Source organism: Ranitomeya imitator, chromosome 5, assembly GCF_032444005.1.
Source record: "Ranitomeya imitator isolate aRanImi1 chromosome 5, aRanImi1.pri, whole genome shotgun sequence".
NCBI classification, from domain to species: domain Eukaryota; kingdom Metazoa; phylum Chordata; class Amphibia; order Anura; family Dendrobatidae; genus Ranitomeya; species Ranitomeya imitator.
In genome coordinates this window covers 367,544,107-367,568,244 of record NC_091286.1, presented here as the reverse complement: position 1 = coordinate 367,568,244, position 24,138 = coordinate 367,544,107, and the positions used below count along the sequence as shown (strand labels likewise).

At 37.3% G+C, this 24,138-nt stretch overlaps 1 protein-coding gene across 1 annotated transcript in view; it reads left to right on the top strand.

The window, feature by feature from the left end:
• COL19A1 (collagen type XIX alpha 1 chain) overlaps positions 1 to 15,812 on the top strand; it is a 1,728,692-nt gene extending 1,712,880 nt beyond the window's left edge. The window contains exons 51-52 of the mRNA XM_069726653.1: positions 7,659 to 7,736; positions 11,245 to 15,812. Of these exons, the coding sequence (XP_069582754.1) occupies positions 7,659 to 7,736; positions 11,245 to 11,366 (200 nt within the window). The 3' untranslated portion in view covers positions 11,367 to 15,812. The remainder of the gene's footprint in view (positions 1 to 7,658; positions 7,737 to 11,244) is intronic.
• The last annotated feature ends 8,326 nt before the right edge of the window (positions 15,813 to 24,138 follow it).

Sequence of the window (24,138 nt, the reverse complement as noted above, 5' to 3'; positions counted from 1 at the left end):
AATTAGATGTTTGTCCTTTAAATACATAGGTGAATATACAAATTTTATTTGAAATTCCAGTTCATTTTGCTAAAACTAATGAATGGCGTTGATTACACTGCTATGATTCTGTAATTAATCTGAATGTGATGAGACTTTATCAATAACACTATTATTACTGGTATTTGTATGACTTCTAAAGCTTGTGTTAATTGTTTGGGGTATTTTAACACAAAAAATAAAGCATAACAGTCTAGTCTAAAAATGTACTCTTATAAATGTTTTCAAATGTCTACTGAAACTATTGGCCTTAGTAAATGTATAAGTATGACTATTAATGTATTAATATGCACAATATAACAACATTATAGGGGTAAGAATAAATAGTGCATCAATGCGAAATTCTGTCAAAATGATTTTATCATTGATAATAGATCCATGAGAGAAGATCTGTTGGAAGTCTATAAGTGAGTCCTATAATAAAGGAAATGTTTAATCAAAAATCACATAGTTTTATACTGTTTTTTTAAATGTTTTTGTAATGCTTTTGAATTCTTTTTATATTTCCATCAATAAGAGAAAAGTCATAAATCTTCCAAATTTTCTCAGTGGCCACTAGTCCTCATATTGGACTCAAACTTCCTGTTTTTTTCACAAAAGACTTCCCAGTGGTTCTTTTCTGATTAACCTTTCCTATATATCCCTTTAACACTGCTATGAGATTCTTCTTTACTAAAAATCGTAATCAAAGTTATAATTAAACTGATGTTTAAATATTTATTCAGTGTGAAAGGGGCTTGAAAAACAGTGGCGGACAAAAGTCACAGACTTTACAACTGTGATCTCAAATGTATCGAAGATATTTCAGAAGACTATTTAACTTGAGTTGCCATTTAAATCACAAAACAGATACTTACCATATTGTAAAGTATTGTGATTTTTATATATTCCTATCATTTCTTAGTACTGTATTAATTTTCTGTCCATAGAACCCTTTTGCAAATCCATTTCAAATCCTTTTTCATTATTATTACTTCTTGCAAGGCAGCGAAAAGCAAGTGTTTCTAAACTCCACTCCTCAAGTATGCCCAATGGTTCTAGTCATCAGGATTTCTTCAGTGTTGCATGAGAACGTATATAAGTTGCATCAAGACCTTAGAAATAATCACAGCTATTTACTGTATAGGATATCCTCAAAATCATAAAATGTTGGGAATACTTGAAGACTAGAGCTGAGGAAGCTGGTACAAACTACAGATGCATAAATTGTGTAATAAAGAAGGGTTAGGTTCTGTTCACACTAGCATCATGACTTTCAATAACAAAAGAGGCAGATATGACGGATCGAGAAGGCAAGAAGAGTACTGCAGACTGACCTATTCCTAACGTCAAAAATACGAGAACCTCAGAGAAAATGCAAAAAATGTCAGTATAAGGAGAGCCTAAGTGTTTTACTTTATGTACTGCAGCACAATGAATGATGTAACTAAAATTCTAAATGCGTTTGAGTTGCTATTCTACTGCACATAATTCTTACTGGATAATTGTCAAAGCATGTATCTTCAAATTATGAAATAAAGTTTGTTAGCGTAATCTGTTTCCTGGAAATTCATCTGTGTTGTCTTTTTTTTGTTTGTTATTTTTTAGGAGTTAAAGGGGTTGTCCACTACTATGCCTACCTCCTTCTCATCCCCCCGTTTGGACCGGCTAAAATAAAAAAACTTATACTCACCTCCCGTGCCAGCAATGTTCCACCGGTGTCAGCACTTGCTCTTCCAGAGCTCACGTGAGGTTGTTACGTCATGTGAGCCCTGTGCCCAATCAGCACTAGGGTTCACTGTCTTCGTCTTTGGATGTATAAGTAATCAAAAGTAATTAACTTCCTGATAATTACTTATATGTCTGAAGGTGGGGACAGTGATGCCCGTACTGATTAGGCACAGGACCCACGGAACGGAACCTTGTCATGTGAGGCTAGAATGGCTCTGGCATGGGACGTCAGCTTTTTCATTTTAATGGGGAGTAACATGAGGAATGAGAAGGAGTTGTACTAGTAGTGGACAACTGCTCTAAGCTTATGGCAATGCTGAGTACTAAGCACAGCATCTCTAAAGCTGGCCCAAACAAAAACATTAATATGTCCCAACCTCCCACTAATGTGAAAATAATGTATTTTGATAACTTTTTAGTGAGTCCTAGACTCATACAGACTAATTAAATGCATATTCATATTGGATACAAATTATGCAAAATCTACAATGTAAAAAGTGTTGTTTTTGCAGCAGGCAACATGGATTTCTGCAAACCAGCACTTGGAACAACCACAAAAATTTTGCAGCAAATCTAATGAGTATAAATATACCCTAAAAGGCATAAATAACATGTCTATTAATTAAAATAGTATCCCCCTGATTTAGTAGTTAATACTATATCACATGCTATAATTTATCACAAAATGACAATATTATTTAATTGGATTTCAAAAGTAAAGTAAATAGTAAAGTGCAGTTGCTGCAAAAATGTTATTTTAATAATCAGCATGAAATTGTATTTATTTTTCGAAACATGCATGAGCGTGGTTGCATGTACTTGAAGCTGTGATCAGATAATCTGTTTTACAAATGTAGCATGCTTGTATGAGGCATGGGTTGTGTCACTGTAAATTGCAAAAATGCATGTACATATACTTCAGACATTAGCACACGTCTTAGATCGTCAATATACAAGCTTTCTTCTTCCCTGGTAAATCCTCACACTGGGAAAGCAGGCTATGCTGCTGTGGGCTTCACTTGACAGAAACCTGCCAAAGCACATTTTAGTTTAAGTTACATGAATTGACTGCACCGCATGGTCACTCACAGCCTTTCACTTTTAATTTTTATCTATTCACTGAGCAAGTGCTCCAAAGGGCTGAAACTTTACTTTTAGATGTTGGGGAAAAAAAAATTTATGAAGACCTTAATCACAGTGGCAAGATATGATGTTCTAAGGATTTCTAAACTGAGAAAAATGCAACATGAATAGACTGCTTGGATTAAAAGGTCACTTTGTGGTTGCAGAATATATGCTGAGATCATACTTAAAAGAAATACATTAAATTGAATGATAAAATATCCATGTGTGTTCATCGGAATGAAAGTTGACACTTATCATGGATAATTGTTAATATTACATTTCCTTTTTGTTTTCATCAAATAAGCCTTGATGTATACATACTCAACGTAGATCTTGATATAGAGGGGATCTGTCTACAGTAGTGATGAGCAAGTGTGCTCGTTACTTAGTTTTCCAAACATGCTCGGGTGGTCTCCAAGTACCTTGGGTATGCTTGTAGATTATGTTTGTGTTCCCTCTAGATGCATGATTTGAGGCTGTTAGACAACCTGAACACATGCAGGGATTGCCTGTTTGTTAGGGACACAAATATCTACAAGCATGCTCAAGATACTCGGAGAAAATCCGAGCATGCTCGGAAAACTCGAGTAACGAGCACACTCGCTCATCACTAGTCTACAGTCATTTGTCCTTATCTTGCCCAGTGAATCCTGATTTTGCCAAAGAAAGTTTCATATTTAGATTGACTTATAATGATATCACGCTAATTTCATTATTTAAAGAAGACTAACATTTATTCTAATATTTTGTAATCATGGGGTCTGTAATACAGTGATCTCACTTGTGTAGTAAATGATATGAGATTAAAAATGATAACCTCAAAATACTTTTAGAAAATTTCTATCCAACACATCTATTGGCCATATAAATGCAGCCATACTGGATGGCCAGATATATCTGTTGGACATATAAATGCAGCCATTTTGGATGAGAGTGTTTTAAACAAACCTAGTCCTTAAACAACCCTTCACATTTGAGACTAGGACATTTTAAAAAAATAAGAGATAAATAGCAGCAGCATTTCAAAATAGAACAAACTCAATTTCTTTTCTAAATTTAATTATTTCTTTTCTAAAATAACAGTTGTCCTTGATACACTTCTAGGACCTGCATATATTCAACCTATGTCATGCCCCAAGTCAACCTCAACATATTTTGATGAACAAATTGATAGTTTTCTAGTTGTTGTGCGATATTAAAGAGCTTTTTCCTCATTAAATTCTAGCTTCAGTTCATCTAAGTTGATAGAATGTGACATTGAAAGAAGTGACACCTATAGGCAAAGGCCTGCTGTAACTAATGTCTAACTCATTTCTAGATTATTATGGTTCCTGAAGGTCTTATAATGTTCTAATCTTCCTGTTTTACTTGGACTTTCATTTTTTTTAATTGTATATAAACATTATATCAAATATGAAATTGTTAAACATAAATGGAACAGATAATTATTTAGTCTATCAAGTAATTTTTTTAATATACTCACCTTTGAATCTTCATAAAAATATAAGACCCCTCACCACTCTATGTTGTCACATGAAATTAGCATGTTTGTGCATTCAAGATAATTCTTTCCCTCAACTGGAGAAAAGGCTCTTATATAAACCTTGTACTGTTTTCCACTCATCATCTTACTCTGGTTACATAGGCTTGATTGATGGAATTAGCTTTTGCACCCTCCACTTCTTTACAGGATTTTCGCGGGATTTATGTGCAAACCTCAGTTGTTCTAAGAGACAGAGCTGTACATAGTGTGATATCATTACGAGATCCAGTTTCTAACATGGTATATTCAATATTCTCACAAGGTTAAGATCCAAATTCAGAAAAAAAAAAACATTAAAAACAGCAGCATGCATTACATGATGCCCCAGATGAAGCCATGAGACGAAAAAAAATAATTATGTTTCATCCTGAATTTGGACTTGAATTTTGTGACTATAATGAATAAATCTTGCTAGTATCCAGATCTTGCAATGGTTTTGCGCAGCTATCTCTTAGAATTACTGGGGTTTGCACACAAATCCCATAAAATTTTGAAATGGAATTGAAAGGTGCTAAACCTAAATTCATCAAACAAGTGCATGTAATTAGAGAAAAGCAAGGACCAAAAACTGTTCAAGATCTAAGAGCATTTTCTCTAGGTGAAGAAAATAAATATCTGGATTGCACAGGGATGCTTCAGGAGAGTATCATGTGACAATGTTTAGTGGTGGACGGTCTTATGTTTTTATAATTTTTGGCAAAATATTTTGGACTTTGATTTGACCCTTGCCAGTTTCATGAACTTCTCCAGGTTCTGGTTGATATATTTTTATACATATAGAATATTGTTGCAACATTTGATACTTTGCAGCTAGGATTTGGCATTTTAGTTCCATTTTTTTTTTGTACAAAACTATTTAAACTCTTCCATATTTCCTTAAAACTAGCTGTCTTATCAACAGTAAATCCAACCAAACATTTCCAAATTAATTGATGAAAATACTACTTTATGTAATATTCTTTGCATGTTTTACATTCAATTTAATGCAATCTAAACTGTGTAAGTGATTTTAAACATTTCTTATATCCATCCTCTAATTGCTTAATTTCAAAATGTAAAAGAGTTATTTCCGATTGGTCAAGTTATCACCTATCCACTGGTTAGGAGATAACTAGAGATTGGCGGACACCTGGATGTTCAGGTCTAGCAGGATTGGCCGAACAGTTATAAAAGGTTCGGGTTTGGGTACCAGAACAGTACTCGAACCCAAACCCGGACCTGGACCCCATTCACTTGACATGCACATGACAACATGACAAACACCCGGTGTTTGGGCACCCGAACCCAAACAGTAACACGGACATCCTGGTGAAGTCTGTTTTCAGCGTCCATGCCCGAACAGTAGGTGTTCGGTATGAACATCGAACTTTACTGTTCGGATTTGTTCATCTCTGGAGATAACATTTAGATCGCTGGAGGGTCTTCAGCTGTCCCATAGACAGTGAATGGAGCATGTCAGTGCTCCCTCTAGCAGTACATTTTAGAACCCCATTCTCGGAATGGGTAGGGATTCCAATATGTGGCCTCTGAGTGATCAGCAAGTTGTCATGTGTGGATAAGTGATAACTTGACGAGCTAGAAATAAATCTCTAAAGCGGTTGTCGCCTGTCAACATTTTTTTCCCAACAGGTTGAGTGACCTTTCCTGGGTCCAGTACTGACTCTCCGATCTCTGTTAATTGGCTGCAGCAGTGACTTCCCAATGTCAGTGCTACAACCAATCATTGAGCTCAGCAGCTAAAGCCATCCTATATCAACTGGGTTACTAAGCTCTGTGATTGGCTGCAGCGCTGTCAAAGCTATGTCAGAGCTGTAGCCAATTAACATAGACTGAGGCAGTGGCAGAGAGGCAGCGTTAGACCCGGGTAGATAAAAACTAACGCAATTCGTTATTTTACTTTTTTTTATCCACAGGCTCAATTATATGTGAAAAGGGACACCCCCTTAAGGTACCTTCACACTCAGCAACTTTACAACGAGAACGACAACGATCCGTGACGTTGCAGCGTCCTGGATAGCGATCTCGTTGTGTTTGACACGCACCAGCGATCTAGATCCTGCTGTGATATCGCTGGTCGTTGCTGAAAGTCCAGAACTTTATTTGGTCGTCAGATCAGCGTGTATCGTTGTTGTTTGACAGCAAAAGCAACGATGCCTGCAATGATTTACATGGAGCTAATGACCTGTGACGACCTGTGAGAACGATAAGTGAGTAACCCTTACGTCACTGGATCGCTCCTGCATCGTTCTGGAGCTGCTGTGTTTGACATCTCTACAGCGACCTAAACAGCGACGCTCCAGCGATCTAGTTTAGGTCGGATCGTTGTCTATATCGCCGGAGCGTCGCTAAATGTGACGGTACCTTAAGTATAAAGTGTTCTTTTATCTTCATCTCAAACAAAACACTGGTAATTGAATCTTCCATGTATAAGGACACTTATACTATGCTAATATTACTTGATCACCATTATACTACAAGCATGTGATCCAAACCTGATCACATATGTGACCTTTACAACTCATTTGCTCTTCCATACACAATTTAGTTGTGTCGTAATAACGGAGTAAAAAAATATATATTTTCTCATTTTGTGTTTGTGAATCGCAATGGTTGAAACTAATTAAATAGATTGTATTTAATTCAACATTATTCTTCTTTGGATGAATCTTGTTACAAGAATAAGGTCCAAGAAAGTGAATATTATACAGTAGACACTGCGTTATACACTAAACATTCAGGACAATGAGCTCTACATAGTGCAGTGTTGTAGTGCCAGGCTTCGCTGATAATTTATTGTTGCATACATCCAAATATTCACATTATTTTGTTATTTCTTTTTAATGCTTTGCTATTATGACTTTATTGTTTGCATAACATTGGCTATGATATACACCAGTAATAATACAGCTATAAGCACATAAGGAAAACCTTTTGTGTTTAAAGCGTAATATTATGTTGCTCCCTCAAGAGTTATAACATTCAGTATAATTTGGCACCTTATGATGACCAGTGTTGCTAAATGGTTCAATTACATACCATTGTGCTGTGCTCAGCTTCGTAAATGTTATTGTTTTGTATGTACGTCAGTCAGTCAGTCACTGGATATTAGCGCTTATTTTATTTATTGTCCCTGAGTTTCTATTGTTGGCATGCAGTTACATTGCAGCTTTACGGAGGCAGTTATAGAGGCATTCTGTGCACATTCAGTGTTCATGTATTATTTGTTTCTTCTTTTTAATAGGTTTACGAGGACAGAAAGGTGAAAGAGGTGAATTTGGAATTGGTCTTCCAGGGAGTCCAGGCCCCACAGGACCTACAGGTAATCACTTCCCATTGCCTTCTGCGTTTTTCTGTATTTCTTTGCTGAAACCGCTTTGTTGGCTTTAAGCAATGTTTTATTATAGGAGTCAAATACTTTGATGAGTAGGAATACATTTAATTCATTCTTTGAATACTATTTTTGTTACAACATGAAACCATATTAATACATAACTGTTACATGGGCATTTTTCACTTTCAGTATATTTTATATATTTGACTTTAAACAACAGCTGTTCCATAAGCTATATTATTTTTTACAAATACTTTTAACATCCCTATATACATTATATTAAAGGGGTGGTCCCGGTTTATCATAAAAGTCTGTAGTCACTACATGTGACTGGAGACTTGTAAATCCTCACAGAGCGCACTGTTAGGATACTCCTGTATCAGCGGCAAGAACAAGCTGTCATCTGACCACGAGCATGCGATATGCATACATTCAGCCACATTCTGACTAGACGTGCTCACTTGTATAGAGCAAGGCTGCACATATCTAGTTAGAAGAATGTGGCCAGAATTATGCATATCGCACATTTGTGGTCATGTGACCACCCGCACCAGGCAGTGCATAATCCTGGCAGCATGAGTTGTGTGCAATATGGAGTAACTGCAGACGTGTCACAAACCTGGAAAACCCCTTTAAAACTAAGCAAACATGACAATTATGGCATTATGAGATGGTCATTAAAGGTGCATCTACGGATCATTCTGGTGAATCTGTCCCAACAAATGATTTTTGGAGTGAATGATCGGACATATTGAATTACAATGTCCAATCCTTTTCCTAGAGATAAGCCATCATCACAGTTGACTGGCAATGGCCTTCCCAGCATTCTCACTATTAAAAACACATGCACGCTCAGCTGATCTAGCCTTGTATGTATATGGAGATAGAGTGACTAGTGATGAGCGAGTATACTCGTTGCTCCGGTGATCTCCGAGTATATGTGACTGCTCAGAGATTTAGTTTTTGTTGACACAGCTGCATGATTTACAGCTACTAGCCAGCCTGAGTACATGTGGGGGTTGCCTGGTTGCTAGGGAATCCCCACATGTATTCAGCCTGTCTAGCAGCTGCAAATCATGCAACTGCGGCAAGGAAAACTAAATCTCCGAGCACTTACAAATACTCGGAGACCACCTGAGCGTGCTCTGGAAAACCCAAGCAATGAGTATATTCGCTCATCACTAACAGTGATTAAAAAATGCCCTATAGAGCTAAAGCTGTACATCATAGATGTAACGAAAATCCTAAGATTGATATAAATTAAGAGACTTTTTTGTTTTTGAATTGTATGTATCAGTGTTGTAGTTATAGAGGGTGCAGAAGTAGCAGTTGCACCTGGGCCCTTTTGTGTGGGGTGCTGAAAACCTAGCTGCCACTAGAATACAGCATTTGTATCATTAAAAGATGAATACAGACATCTGATTATTGCGATGCCTACACAGGTTCAAAATAGTAGAAGCTATAAAAAAGTATCATAATTGCAATGACTTTTATTTTAGTATGGTTCAGTGTAGAGATGCCCACATTTGGAGATAGAGTTGAACTTTACTTAAATTTGATTAAAATTCCATTCTCCAAAATACAGATTTTTTTGTAATTTTCTCTGCGAAATTGAGTAAACTAGTCAGTCAGGAAAAGGTTGATATAAAAAACTAATACTCACCACTCATTTGTATGGCAGCCAATGCTACTGACTGCTCGCCGTCTCTCCCTCTGCACCACATGTTCCCACTGTTGTATGCTGCAGCTCTTGTGTCTCCATTCTATGCCGGGCTCTTCTGGCTGTAACCAGGCTTCAGAGGACACTGAGCACAATAATGTCACAATGTACGTCGTCAGATTGTGACGTCAGGATGTGCATCACATCTGCATAGTGTATAGGGACATCTAGCACAACCAGGCGTCAGAGGTCACTGAGCACAATAATGTGACAATGTTCATCATAACATTGTTACGTCACAACTAGGGATGGGCAAACCCGAACTGTAAAGTTCTGGACCCGTACCAAACACAGTGTTCGGTCACAAGGTCCCGAACACAGGTTTCCATGGGAAACCCATGATACAGTTCGGGTCCAGGGCCTGTAAAAGAATGCATAAAATTAATAATAAACATTCTAATTATACTTACATGTCCAGCGACGCGCCCTAACGTCCCACTGTCTCCCGGCCCCATCTGCTTCTGGGGCCGCTCATTACTTTCCGGCAGTATTCACTGCACAGGCAGTCTTCGGCTTTTTCCAGCAGTGTTCTGCGGTACAAAAGAACAGATGGCAGGCAATGGGCAGAGTGGACAGCCAGACAGGTGAGCAATGAGGCATTAGCTTTTTTTTTGTTTTTTACACTCTATGTTTATTATGAAATTAACTTCACTGCAAATTTAATTTCTTGAGGAAATCTGCTCGATTTGATGGATTTGAATTTTGTCACATCCGCTCACCTCTACAGTAGTTTTATGTCTTGGTAACAGCAAACGTTGCAGATGAGCTGAGCACAAGTAAATGAAAGGACCAAAACATTAATTATTGCAATTATGTGTACTCCAAAAATCCTACTGGGGATCTTCCTTCCACAAAATTATTTTTATTGACACCAGTATACACACGGGACAATTAACATTTCAGCCACACAGGGCTTTTGTCAAGCCTTGAAAAAAGTGCATAGGTGTGAATGAGGTGTCAAGAAAAAAAAATTTTGTGGAAGGAAGATACCCGATGCCTTGGATTTTTGGAGTACATGCAATTTTTACTTCCTAGTGGAGGGGCTGTACCAAGTCTGCACTAGACACGGAGTGCTGTATGGAATATACCTTGTGTTACTGCAATTACTTTTAAATGGTGCTGGAACAATAAAATTATTAGCATAATAGCTGTAGTGCAGTTGTTTCCTTTACCACTACAAGGTTCTCTGATCCTACCAGTGGTACTCAAAAAGAGTCTATTATAGGATGATAATAATTTAATTTTATACTCACTCTTAGTTTCAAAAGGCTTCTAGTCCACTTTTTTTAAGTTTACTTTGTTTTAATGTTTTTTTGCTATCGGTAATGAATAATGGGATATCTTGATGTCCCTTTAAACTGGAAATATTTGAGGCCGAGTCTCAGAACAGCTTTTCAAATGACAAATTGGTATTAGTGTGGAATATTCTATGCAACTTACGGCATTTTGATCATTGAAATCATCAAAGGTTCATCAATGTCCCCCCAATTCACATTGGCTGCTTCACTAGGCAAATATATCAATTGCAAATGAAAGAGTCACTATGACCGGGACCTATATTTGTTAATATAGCAAAAACTGTATCACAGTGACAGATTCATAGCACACATAACAAGGTCTACTGGGCTCCACAGCAGTGTCCATCATTTTGTCAAGTAAAATAGTAGAAATCTAGTCTCTCACGCAAATGTAAACAATGTCTTATGTTTCAAATATCTTAGTATATTAATTTATGTTTAAAAGGGTAATGCCTTACATTGAGATTTGTTTTCTTAGGTGACCCGGGTCATCCTGGAGCTCAAGGACCGGTTGGAACTCCTGGCATAAGTGGAAGGTGTAACCCAGTGGATTGTTATTATCCGACTGCTCATGGACGAGCAAGATTAAATGGAAGATAAATGGCTTCTTTGATATACATTGAAGTTACCCGTCCTGCCTCTTGAATGTGGCGCAATGAAGATATGGAAGAACACTTATGAACGCTGTCCTTTCATGGCTGGGTGGTGCAAATGAACATTATTTGGTCCTGGTACTTGCTAATATTTATTTTCAAGAAATGGCGTGCACCACAGAATTCATTACTTTGAAAGAGTCAAAGATTATGTTAAACTTTGTTAAAGAGAGCATTCATTTTATTATAGGAAGTACCAAACTTTACATCAACTCTTACATGATAAAAGGGTCAGGTAAATATTTTGTTAGCACAGATATGGCATACGTATATAATTTTTGTAACTATCAGACATATAGTTAAAGAACTGTGAATGATACAATAGTAAAGATCAATGTGTTGTATTTAGCAACCGTTTAGGTATACTATAGTCTGTTACAATTTATATTTTTGTCTAGTTGATCCACAAAAAATGGAAAAGTCACTAGGGGCTGGTTTCAAAATCTCCAACATTTTTTCTTTTAGCTTTCCTTGAACTGATCATATCATTATTTTAGACCGTTATATTATTAAATGTTTATGTTACAAAATATTTTATACAAAGGGTATAAAAAGCACAGTTTTAGCAGTGCACCATATGAGGGACAAGCAAAAAGTTACATGAAGAAACACAAATCTTCACACCTCTTTTTGTTACAAAACACTGGAGCCATGAGCTGCAAGGTCAGCAATTGCTTGAGAAAATACACCGCCAAAGTTTTATCAAAGCTTGCACTGAATCTAGTGGTGCTGACCTAATGGTGTACATATAAATAATTTAATGTAATGACTTGCAGTTTTTATACTGTGCATATATCTATTTTCATATGCGTAAGAAAATATATTAGTTTTAAGGCAGTGGCCAGTGTTTTTTTTACACTGTTATTTTCATTGCACATTGTAAGATAATGAGTCTTACATCTTTGGTTCTTCTGTACTATTTGATCATTCTATACTGTTTGACTAAGAGAAATCCCTACATTTTCAATTTCGCAACATTCAATGAGGCTCCATTCAATCCCAATTGCTAGGCCGGAAAACAGAAATCATGACCTCCAATCTAGTAAATGGGACTCTCAGTGATCAGACTTTTAAAACCTATTGAATGGATGGGTGATAAATTTCTTTCGATGCAAAACCCCTTTCTTATTCTTGATCTGGTACAGAAAGACATTAATAGGAAAGCTCCTTGTGCAGCCAGGATTGAGGGAAGTAAGATGGGTAATGGATATCTTCTTAAAACACATATTCTGCAGAAGAAATCTTTTTGATTAGGATTAGTCAACTTTCAGTCAAAATTTTTTAAAAGGCAGTAAACTGTGATATTGTGCTGGGAGATGTATGACTACCTTCATATCACATCCACGTTGTACCATAAGTCTGCGTTAATTAACCATCTATGCACTGCATAAGCAATAGATGCAGTGATCCCTATCCGTATAATCAAACATGATTAATCCATATGACTGTTTTCAGGGGTACTCTCACATTGGCACCAGGGTTGAACGTATCCATCACTTTCCCAAATTGGAAAAAATGCAGCCTCTCTATGTGCAAGCTGAAGAAAACTACTTCATCCATTGCGTACACCATGCAATGGTTGGCAGATGGATATTTTTTGAGGACAGTGAGGATGCAATATGAAGATATTTATACTTTTCCCAACACAACATCACAGTTTGTTGACTTTTTGTAATTTTTCTTTTTTCGTGTATTTTACACATGTGTTATTTTCCTTATCTTCTAGCCTTTACTTACTCTTTCCGTGACCGGAGGTTGTCTGTAAGCGTTCAATAACTTTTTCAAACCTCAAAAAAATCCAACTCCAATTATTGAAAAACTGTGAGAATGGGAGAGGTGGGGGATGTAGCTGCAGTTCTCTGGTTCAGTCTTCTAGTGAAATGATGAAACAAGCGGCAGATAGGAGAGGGAAATATGTGAAAACTTTTTTTTTCAACCACAGACTTTTTCACATAAACATTAATACAACAAATAAAATATTTGTACATTTACAGAGTTTCTAAAGACTATGAAAAGAAGTCCATCACCTACAAAATGCATTTTAAATGGGCTGCGCAGTGTTGTAGGTGACTTAGCCCCTATAACAACTATACTAGCCCCTTACCTGTTACTGGTACAGCGCCTGAGGAAATAATGTTTAATTAATAAATGAGGAGGCTTCCATGCACTCTTGGTGTGGCAAAGGGTTTGGTGAACTGTTATGCCTTCTTATTTTGCATATTGGGAGCCTTCCTCTACTTCTAATTGACAGTGTTTGCTTCCCAGAGCAAGCACTGCCTGACTGCTGTGGCATGATTGCAGCCTTGTTTGCAGTGGCTGTGTGCATTTTGCTTTCTACAGATGTTGTATGCTGTGTTAATATACCAGGAAGTATGTGAATTAAAAGTTATTTTCTCAGGCACTCAACCAGTAACGGGCACCGTGCTAATATGGTTGTTTTAGGGGTTAAGCCTCCTACAAAACTGTGTAGCCCATTTAAAATGCATTTTGGACACGACAGACACCCTTTCAGACTTTTCTTGAGGGTTTTAAATTCTTTTCAGTGTAATTGTGTAAAATGATGGACATGGTCAAACTGTATCTTATTTTTTCATAAAGTCTTAATTATATATTTTTTGCTCTAGTGTTCACTTTATATTTACATTCAGGAAAAAAATGAAAACTGATGTTTTCAGCACAATGCATGAGTGCAGGGAGTGTACATATACATTGTAAAGAATTTTCTGAATATTTTTATTTTCAATAAGGAAAATGTACATTGATTTTGTCTTCACTTAATAAATAATGTTCACTAAGTGTTTCATTCTGTAAAGTAAAGAGTTTTCATTAGCTTTGTAGATTTTATGAAATGCCTGATCTATACATGAACAGATATTTCATTAGTTTAATATTATATTGATAGGTATTGGATAATTGTCTACATCCAATATACATAACCTTTACGTCATCACTACTTCTTATTTTGAATTTCATTGAATTATTATTTTTCACTAAAGGAATATTTCCTAGACTGTTATAGCAGTGATTATGCACTTATAATCATAGGAGTTCCTGTGGGGTGTGCAGTTGTAGAGGTCACATCTGGGCCTGAAAAGGGCTAAAAAGTCCCTAGGTCCAAAAGTATTGAGGTAGCATTAAAAATGATGCAACACAATTGGGGGCCTATTACAAACATTGCATTCGAGCCCTAAGACTTCAAATTGTACCTCAAGTACTGTCTACAGTGTATAACTATAGTCATTTCTTACACAGGTACTACAAAATTGATTTCTTCAATTTTTCATATATCTTATTTTTCATATATATTTTTATATATTTACTGATTTTTCTTTTATAGCATGCAAAACAAAATTATGATTCAATAAAAATGATAAATATTCTCGTGACTCGTGTCAGTATTGCTGTCATATACTTCTTATGGCTCCTCCTGGTGTTATTTTAATTTTTTCTGTTTAACGAAATCTGTAAGCAGGTCTTTCCTATGTAATCTGAAGACAGTATGATGTGGGGTTAAAACTCTGAATTCAGCATTGTGTCACTTACTAGCTGTGTGCTGTTGTTTCCATTCAATGAATGTTTTATCTCCAGGAGATTATCACTGCATACACTAGTGCTTAAGGGTCCACCTCCGCCCACTCCTCTGATAAGCAGCTCACTGTCAATAGACAATGTACACATAAATCGGAGGTGTGGGTGGGTCAGCTTTTGAGCTCTGCTGCATGCTACATCTAAGAACTCTTTGTCACAAAGGTTGTACCCAGTAAACTAAGTGACACATCATTGGAATCAGGGTCTCTTTTCCTACATTATGCTCCTCCCAAATGAGTTAGCAAAAACCTGGTGACAGATTCCCTTTTATATATCCAGGGCTAGTGGTTACACATGCCCTGTAGCTCAGTCTCACTGACCATGTCCTCTTGAACACAGGCAGTGAAAAGATTCTATTGTAAACAGCTAGTGAGCAAGAATTTGGAGTACTAGAAGCAGCTTCTTCTCAATAGCACTGTTCATATTAGGCGAATGTTCTGAGAAGAAGTCTAAAGAACACCAGTGGCCATCATAAGAAATATGTATCGGCGATATCTATGTATCGCCAATGGTAAAATTGTTAAGTTTTGTTTCATTTAAAATATATTATTATATTATTGAGGGAGAAATGCTTTAGGAAAAATGTAGCTTTACTGTAATAAAATTATCTCCATTTCGGTAGCCATTATTTGACCAGTCGTTTGGCACTCTTTAGGCTCTGTTCACACTGCGATTCTGTAACGGCATGAACAGAGCTCAATTAAACTCCATTAGTGTTTTTTCTGAAAGTGTCTGCATGTTCAGACAGACAAGGAAATGTAGTCTGCAGAAAAGAGCATTACATGTAATGGTAATAAAGTTTCATTTTTGGCGTATTACAAAAGCTAATTTTTGCATCTGTAAAATTTAATAAAATGTCATTTTTCTGAATTCTTTGTTAGGTGCTTTTTATTAGTCAAAAGTGCAAGATGCTTGAAATTGATCAATTGGAAAATATATTCTCAACAAATATTTTGGTTTGAATCCCTTTCTTTGCCTTTTTTGGCATTTACTAAAGATGAGCAAATCTGTTAGAGGCAAATTTAATTCACCTCAAATATTTAACGAAAAATTACCTGAATTCAAACTTTTGTGATTAACTTACTGCAAAATAGCAGCTATCCAACTGCAATTTTACATATTTGTAGAGGGCTGGAAAGGTGGTTACAAAAATGTATGCTCACTCACCGCAGCAGGACAAGTGAGACAAAGGTGAGAATTATTAAAAACTTTTTTACACCCAACACTTATGCTTAGGAGGCTAGAGAAACTCCAGAGCAAAATAAGGCACATTTTGTGTTGCATCAAATAAAGCTGATGTAAATAAATTCAAGTAAACTGCCCTAAATTTTGGCAGATTCGCTCATCACTAACATTTACAAAAAAGCAATATACTATTGGGGAGATTTTTTAAATTAACTTATTTTTCAGTTTTTAGGTATACTGTAATGTGCTGAAATATCTTGTAAAAATCTTTGAGCACGCCTGATTCTGCCTCTTTTTCCTTTTGTTCACTTTTATTTTTTTATGGAATGCAGTATGTGAAACCTCTGCTTGTAGGTCAACTACATGTTTCTTCAGAGTCTTCCCTGGGGGTGACTACCCCTGCCTCCCAAATGCTGCCAATTATAACTTGGCCGCCTCTGAGAATGAGAGTGCAGTCAGAAGACCATATAACAAGGATCGCAATGCTCGTGTAAAGTGGCTGAGGATGGTGTCCATGGTCAAGCTGCTGCTCCGTGTCGCCCTGGAACTTTACAGGAAACGTGTCCCAGGCCCAGTGTGCTGTCTAATATAGGGTGCGCTACACTCACAGGCTGCAGACCTCCACTGTCTTCTGGTTTCCATTTTCGGGAACACCCGCACACGTATCGGGGATGCCCAGCTCGTTTCAACATTCAAAAGTTTACTGAAGAGTTCAAGTACATCACATTTTCTGCTTCACTTTTAGATCTTTCTGGACCATCCCTATGCTTACTGGTTCCTCCAGCCCCAGGGATTTCCTGTGCGGCCCCATAGCATTTTCGAGATTCTTTACCTTTCCCACACTCGGTTCCAAGTCCATCTTCCTCTGGCTCTTGACATTGCAGGAATGTCCACAGGGAATTGTATAAGTTCTCATACCACCCAACTCCAAATGTACTCCTCTAGCTGTCAGCCCACAGCTCCTTGAACTTGACCTTGTGATTGTCACAAATAAACTCTCTCACTAACTAACTTAAAACAGTAAGAGGTTCCCTTTTTACTTGCCCTAACCCGCTCCCAATCTGGGCTACTCGCAATCACATAAAACACTCAACTATACAGTTCTGGCAAAAATTAAGAGACCACTGCAAAATGTTCAGTTTGTCTGATTTTTCTCTTCATAGGTATATTTTTGAGTAAAATGTAAATTGTTCTTTTATTCTATAAACTTCTGACAATATGTCTATGAATTTCCAAGCAATACGTTTTGTATTTTTTTTCTAAAAAGGAGAAATGGTCAAAATTTAAAAAAAATAACCAGTGATTTCAGACCTCAAATAATGCAAAGAAAACAAGTTCATAATCACATAATCATTTAGCAACAACAATACTAATGTTTTAACTCAGGAAGAGTTGAGAAATCAATATATTGTGGAATAATCATGATTTTTAATCACAGCTTTCATGTGTCTTGGCATGCTTTCCACCAGTCTTTCACACTGATTCTGGTGCAAAAATGTAAGCAGTTTTACTTTTTTTGATGGCTTGTGACTATCCATCATCCTCCTGACATTTTCAATGGGGTTCAGGTCTGGAGATTGGGCTGCCCATGACAGGGTTTTGATGTGGTGGTCTCTTAATTTTTGCCAGAGCTGTATCTGTCCCTGCAGCCTGTTTCTGAGCAGATCTCCCTTACAAACACTATGCATCTTATAACAGTATTCACTAATCATATTACACTTACAATGCATCTCACACTCCATCTTATGTCCTAAAGCTTAATCTATATCTTACCCTTAGTAGTCCCATGCTGTACACCACCAACACTATATATCTCTATCCTAAGTAGAGATAAGTGAATTTGACTGAGTTCCCTCTTATTCGGCAAGCTATAGCGCTTGCCGAATAAGCTGCAGATGGAACCCGGCTTCCTGGATCGCGCCGGCTGATCAGCTGTTTGGCTTCATAGCTGCATGTGTCGCGGCTGTGTCACAGTCATGACACATGCATGGAGAGCCCAACAAACAGGCTCTCCATGGATGGTTTTGTAACTGTGACACAGCCGCGACACATGCAGCTGTGGTGCCGATCAACTGATCGGCCGGCGGGATCCAGGTTCCCTCTGCAGCTTATTCGGCAAGCGCTATATTATTATTATTATTATTCGGCAAGCACTAAATTATGTCCTGTCCTGAGCTCACCCTATACTGGTGCTGAAGTGTACCTTACTCACACTAGACAGTACCTACATAGCAGCACCATTACTTAAAGCACTTTATTACACATTACATTCCTAAAACCAGATGACACATTTCACACTTCATATATCTCAATTCATGTACAAAAACACATGACACTATTCATGCATGCTTCTGTATACATCTGTTGTGCTTGGGTCAGGAGAGCCGACCGCCAGTCCTCGCACTGCGATGTGATCATGGTCCATGTTTATACTGCGTCCTGATAAACTGCTAGATCAGATGCTGATGTGATTGACATCACTTGAGAGAGAGGAGTGAAAGCACATGCTTCCAGAGAAGACTGAAGAAACACCTAGGTGAACTGTGGATCAGACATTTCAGATTGAAGAAACAAATATGAATATCTCTGTAGTGGCGTGACGCAGCATAGAAGGATAAAACAGCAGAACAATCAGGGGATCTCAAGGATTTTATGCAAGTTATTTACCTTCAGTTTTTTGAGTAAGCGTCACGTCTTCTTTAAGCTGAAATCAGAATAAGGATCACATGTTGATTTTATGTGTTTTTTATGCATGAAAAACATAGACTATGACCAGAAATCCACAGTATAAACTGCATGTGTTTTATATGCATTTTGTAATGCTTTTTTATATGCATTTCTTTTCCTGCTAATTGTCTCTGGTCTCAATTGGAAATAACTGCAGTAAAAACTGAAAGAATTGAAAATAAGCACCACGTGAACGAAATATTGGAAATTAAATTAATTTTGTTTTTATAGTAAAATGCTGTGTTTTTTTGCATAAAAAAAGGCACAGAAAAAGATGCATCAAAAATGTTTGCACAAACCCTGGTGCAAGGTGGTTTACTGAACATTAAAGGGAACCTATCACTAAGTTTTCCCAATAGAAACTAAGGCCACCACCTTTAATGCCTCTTTTACAGCATTCTAGCAATCTGTATAGAAGTCGACAACCAACTCTGCATATCCCAAAAATAGGACAGAAAAGGATTCATCCAGCTTCCTGTCCACAATTCCAAGATGTATTTGAAATGATGAATTCTTTCTTTCCATAATTAAAATATACAGTCATGGCCAAAAGTATTGACACCCCTGCAATTCTGTCAGATAATACTCATTTTCTTCCTGAAAATGATTGCAAACACAAATTATTTGGTATTATTATCTTCATTTAATTTGTCTTAAATGAAAAAACACAAAAAGTATTGTCCTAAAGCCAAATTGGATATAATTCCACACCAAACATAAAAAAGGGGGTGAACAAAAGTATTGGCACTGTTCGAAAAATCATGTGATGCTTCTCTAATTTGTGTAATTAACAGCACCTATAACTTACCTGTGGCACCTAACAGGTGTTGGCAATAACTAAATCACACTTGCAGCCAGTTGACATGGATTAAAGTTGACTTAACCTCTGTCCTGTGTCCTTGTGTGTACCACATTGAGCATGGAGAAAAGAAAGAAGACCAAAGAACTGTCTGAGGATTTGAGAAACCAAATTGTGAGGAAGCATGAGCAATCTCAAGGCCACAAGTTCATCTCCAAAGACCTGAATGTTCCTGTGTCTACCATGCGCAGTGTCATCAAGAAGTTTAAAGCCCATGGCAATGTGGCTAACCTCCCTAGATGTGGACGAAAAAGAAAAATTGACAAGAGATTTCAACGCAAGATTGTGCGGATGTTGGACAAAGAACCTCGACTAACATCCAAACAAGTTCAAGCTGCCCTGCAGTCTGAGGGTACAACAGTGTCAACCCGTACTATCCGTTGGCGTCTGAATGAAAATGGACTGTATGGTAGGAGACCCAGGAAGACCCCACTTCTTACCCCGAGACATAAAAAAGCCAGGCTGGAGTTTGCCAAAACTTACCTGAAAAAGCCCAAAAAATATTTTGGAAGAATGTTCTCTGGTCAGATGAGACAAAAGTAGAGCTTTTTGGGCAAAGGCATCAACATAGAGTTTACAGGAGAAAAAAAGAGGTATTCAAAGAAAAGAACACGGTCCCTACAGTCAGACATGGCGGAGGTTCCCTGATGTTTTGAGGTTGCTTTGCTGCCTCTGGCACTGGACTGCTTGACCATGTGCATGGCATTATGAAGTCTGAAGACTACCAACAAATTTTGCAGCATAATGTAGGGCCCAGTGTGAGAAAGCTGGGTCTCCCTCAGAGGTCATGGGTCTTCCAGCAGGACAATGACCCAAAACACACTTCAAAAAGCACTAGAAAATGGTTTGAGAGAAATCACTGGAGACTTCTAAGGTGGCCAGCAATGAGTCCAGACCTGAATCCCATAGAACACCTGTGGAGAGATCTAAAAATGGCAGTTTGGAGAAGGCACCCTTCAAATATCAGGGACCTGGAGCAGTTTGCCAAAGAAGAATTGTCTAAAATTCCAGCAGAGCTTTGTAAGAAACTCATTGATGGTTACCGGAAGCGGTTGGTCGCAGTTATTTTGGCTAAAGGTTGTGCAACCAAGTATTAGGCTGAGGGTGCCAATACTTTTGTCAGGCCAATTTTTGGAGTTTTGTGTGAAATGATCAATGTTTTGCTTTTTGCTTCATTCTCTTTTGTATTTTTTCATTTAATACAAATTAAATCAAGATAATAATACCAAATATTTTGTGTTTGTAATCATTTTCAGGAAGAAAATGAGTATTATCTGACAGAATTGCAGGGGTGTCAATACTTTTGGCCATGACTTTAGTATCCTAGCAAAATTATTTCCCCATGTTCCTCCCTATCTTTAATACATTTTTTCTGCGTGTTCACTTAAAGAAAAATATAACTTTTTGTTATGACTATATTTTAATTATGGAAAGAAAGAATTCTTCATTCATTTTAAATACATCATGGAATTGTGAACTAGAAGCTGGATCAATACTTTTCCCCCCTGCATTAGCCAATTGCCCAGCAGTGGAGTGGATCACGAGCTCCTGTGCAGATCATACTACATTGAAGGGTGAGCTTTTTTTTTTTCTTCTTTTTTTACATATCCCCAAAAATCCTTTTATAATCCCACTATAAGGCCTGTTCCGGTCCGATGAACGTTGTTGGTCTTCTGTTCCCGCAATCACCGTCCTCTTGCCTGGTTTCATTTCATTAGGAAGAAGCATCCTACATTATGCCCACAGCACCTCCAATATCACTCCTGGGCAGGCATTATTTGCTGTGCTATGTTTAGGGCAGAGCAAACTCCTATAATGGCCATGTGCTGGGAAAGGCCAAAGAGCATCAATGACTTGGAAGTAAGGTCTATACATGTCCATTACAGTACTTTGGTCTGCACTCAGCAGAAGTATGCCTGTAGAAAGCACAATTAGTGGCACAATGTGAATGAAGCAGGACGTGCCATCCACATGCACTAAGAAGGATTGCAGGGATAGGGGAGGCACGGAAGCAAAGCCAGTGATGCCCATTGGACTGGACCACAGTGTATAGGGGGATTCTAAAAGGTATTTTTGGATATATGCCAAGGATCTTTGGGACTTATATACAGTTAGCCAGACTGCTGTAAAAAAGGAATTATAGGTGGTGGCATTAGTTTATTTTGGGAAAATCTTTAATACATCACAAATGAGAATATTTCCCAGCACTTAAGCGGGTGTTCCGGAACATTTATGGTTGATTGCTCAACATTTATTAGAGCTCTTAGTGAAATGATTAGAGAGATAGACGCATGTGAGCGGTCTTTTCTAAGTCCTTCACAGCCCCCGATAGGGCCCACATTCTCTATATACAAGGGGGTTCCATATGTGGCATCCATTGGACATTTATCGCATATCTTATAAATGCCGGAGATGGGACAACCACTTTATTGTACCTTAAATAAAGGTTCACCAGTCCATCTACATTATATGCTGAAGTACAATGTATATTATCTGTATTTGGCTCAGTTATATACACATTAGAAGAAAATAAGGCTTTCTTCTAAAGTGATAATAGTAGCTTTATTAAATCCAAATTAATTCACCTGTTGAAGGTAAATTCTACGGCCTATGTGTTCCTTTCGCGTTCTAAATCATAGCATTGCCTTGCGACAACTTCTTTAAGACTGAGGGTTTTAAAGACAGCCAGCAGTTTACCTTTGCTTGCCAGGAAAAGAAAAAGTTTCATTGCAGCGATCTTACGGGCAGTTTCCTTGGACTTTTGTCACTTTCACATTCTTCTGTATATTCATTGCCTGCCGGGTTTTCATTGTTCTCTAGGTTTTCTACCTACTGCTCTTTTATGATTTGATAAAATGTTTGTTGTTTGAGCTCCAGGTCTCCATGAACTACAATAATAACACACATTGAAAATAACAAGAGCATAAAAGCAAAGCACAATGAGACTTTAAAAGTAGTGTTCTTGTATCTTTAGGACAAAGAATCTACTCCCTCCGTGACCCAGCAATCACAATCACAGTCAAGTGTGCACTCTCAGTACACCAAAGTTATATTTTTCATTTATTAGCATACAATTGTGACAATATGACCAGTAAAACAAAACTCCCCTTGCCCTTCTGTGTGTAAAAGTAAAATAACGCAGCATGCATTGTATTATCTAAGGAAAGAAATAGCAAAAAATGCTTTTACTTGTGATAGAAAAGGACGATATACAGTAACCAAATGCTGGTATAAATCTTTACACAGCATTACCAGAAAACCTTTTATTGCTGATATTTGCAGAAGTGCTCCAGCAGTGTAAATTCCATCCATCCACTTAACAGCTTGCTAAAAGCTTAACCTAGAAATTGCTTGCAATATGTTGAGTCGTGTCTATCAGGATCTCGTGTTTGTTTCCTACGCCGGTTTAGAAAATGCCTACCTCCTACGTGTTTATTTATGGACACTTAATTAATTACACCGTTGGGAAAAATCCATAAACTGGAATTCAGATACACACGCTTGTTTAGGATTTCCGATAAATTAGTCTGTTGGCTCAATGCCAGAAGTCTTAGCACACCGCGCGTACTTCTTAAGGAGTCGTTGTTACTGTATGCTGTGGATGTGTGCACGTATGCTGTGTTGGATTTAGTCCTTGCATTTAGCAGCTATACTATATCCCTAGTTTAGCTCCAGGTGTATGGATATATTCGACATGTCCTGTTATAATTGTGAGTTTTCTCTGTGGATATCCTGACAGTGCCAACCAATATTGGCCCCATAACTCTGTTCATTTTCGTCTGCAATTTTCTTATTCTACTGGGAGCACATGGAGACCAGTAATTACATTGTGTGAGAGATCACAAGACATTGTTTTTCATTTTCACTAATCAAGATGACTCAAACATAACATGTGTCAGTAATTGGCAAGACCAACTATAGCTGGATGAGATAACACATATTTTTTTTACTATCTGTTAGTTTATTGTCCAATTAAACCAAATGTTTAGGAATTTCACTTTTTGAGATCTTTTTATTTTTTATTATTTTGTTACATGTTGAAGAACTCCAATATGGGCTGTGCTTTACCCTTCATGTTATATTAGGATTATAGTCTTTTTTGTTAAAGATCATTTATAAATTGAATGGTATTATGGATTTTTTGGTAGGAACAGAAACAACATTTCATCAAAGAATGTTTTTTTTTTTTCTATTACTCTATTAATTAGATATAAGAGAAACACAGCTTTTCGTTGTTTTTCTGTATAATGCTTCCATATGGCACTAGATTACTGATTTATTATGCCCTAGTGTCTAGGGTTCCCCAACTCAAGCGCCACCAACAGATCATATTTTCAGGATTTCCTTAATTTCCTCACCT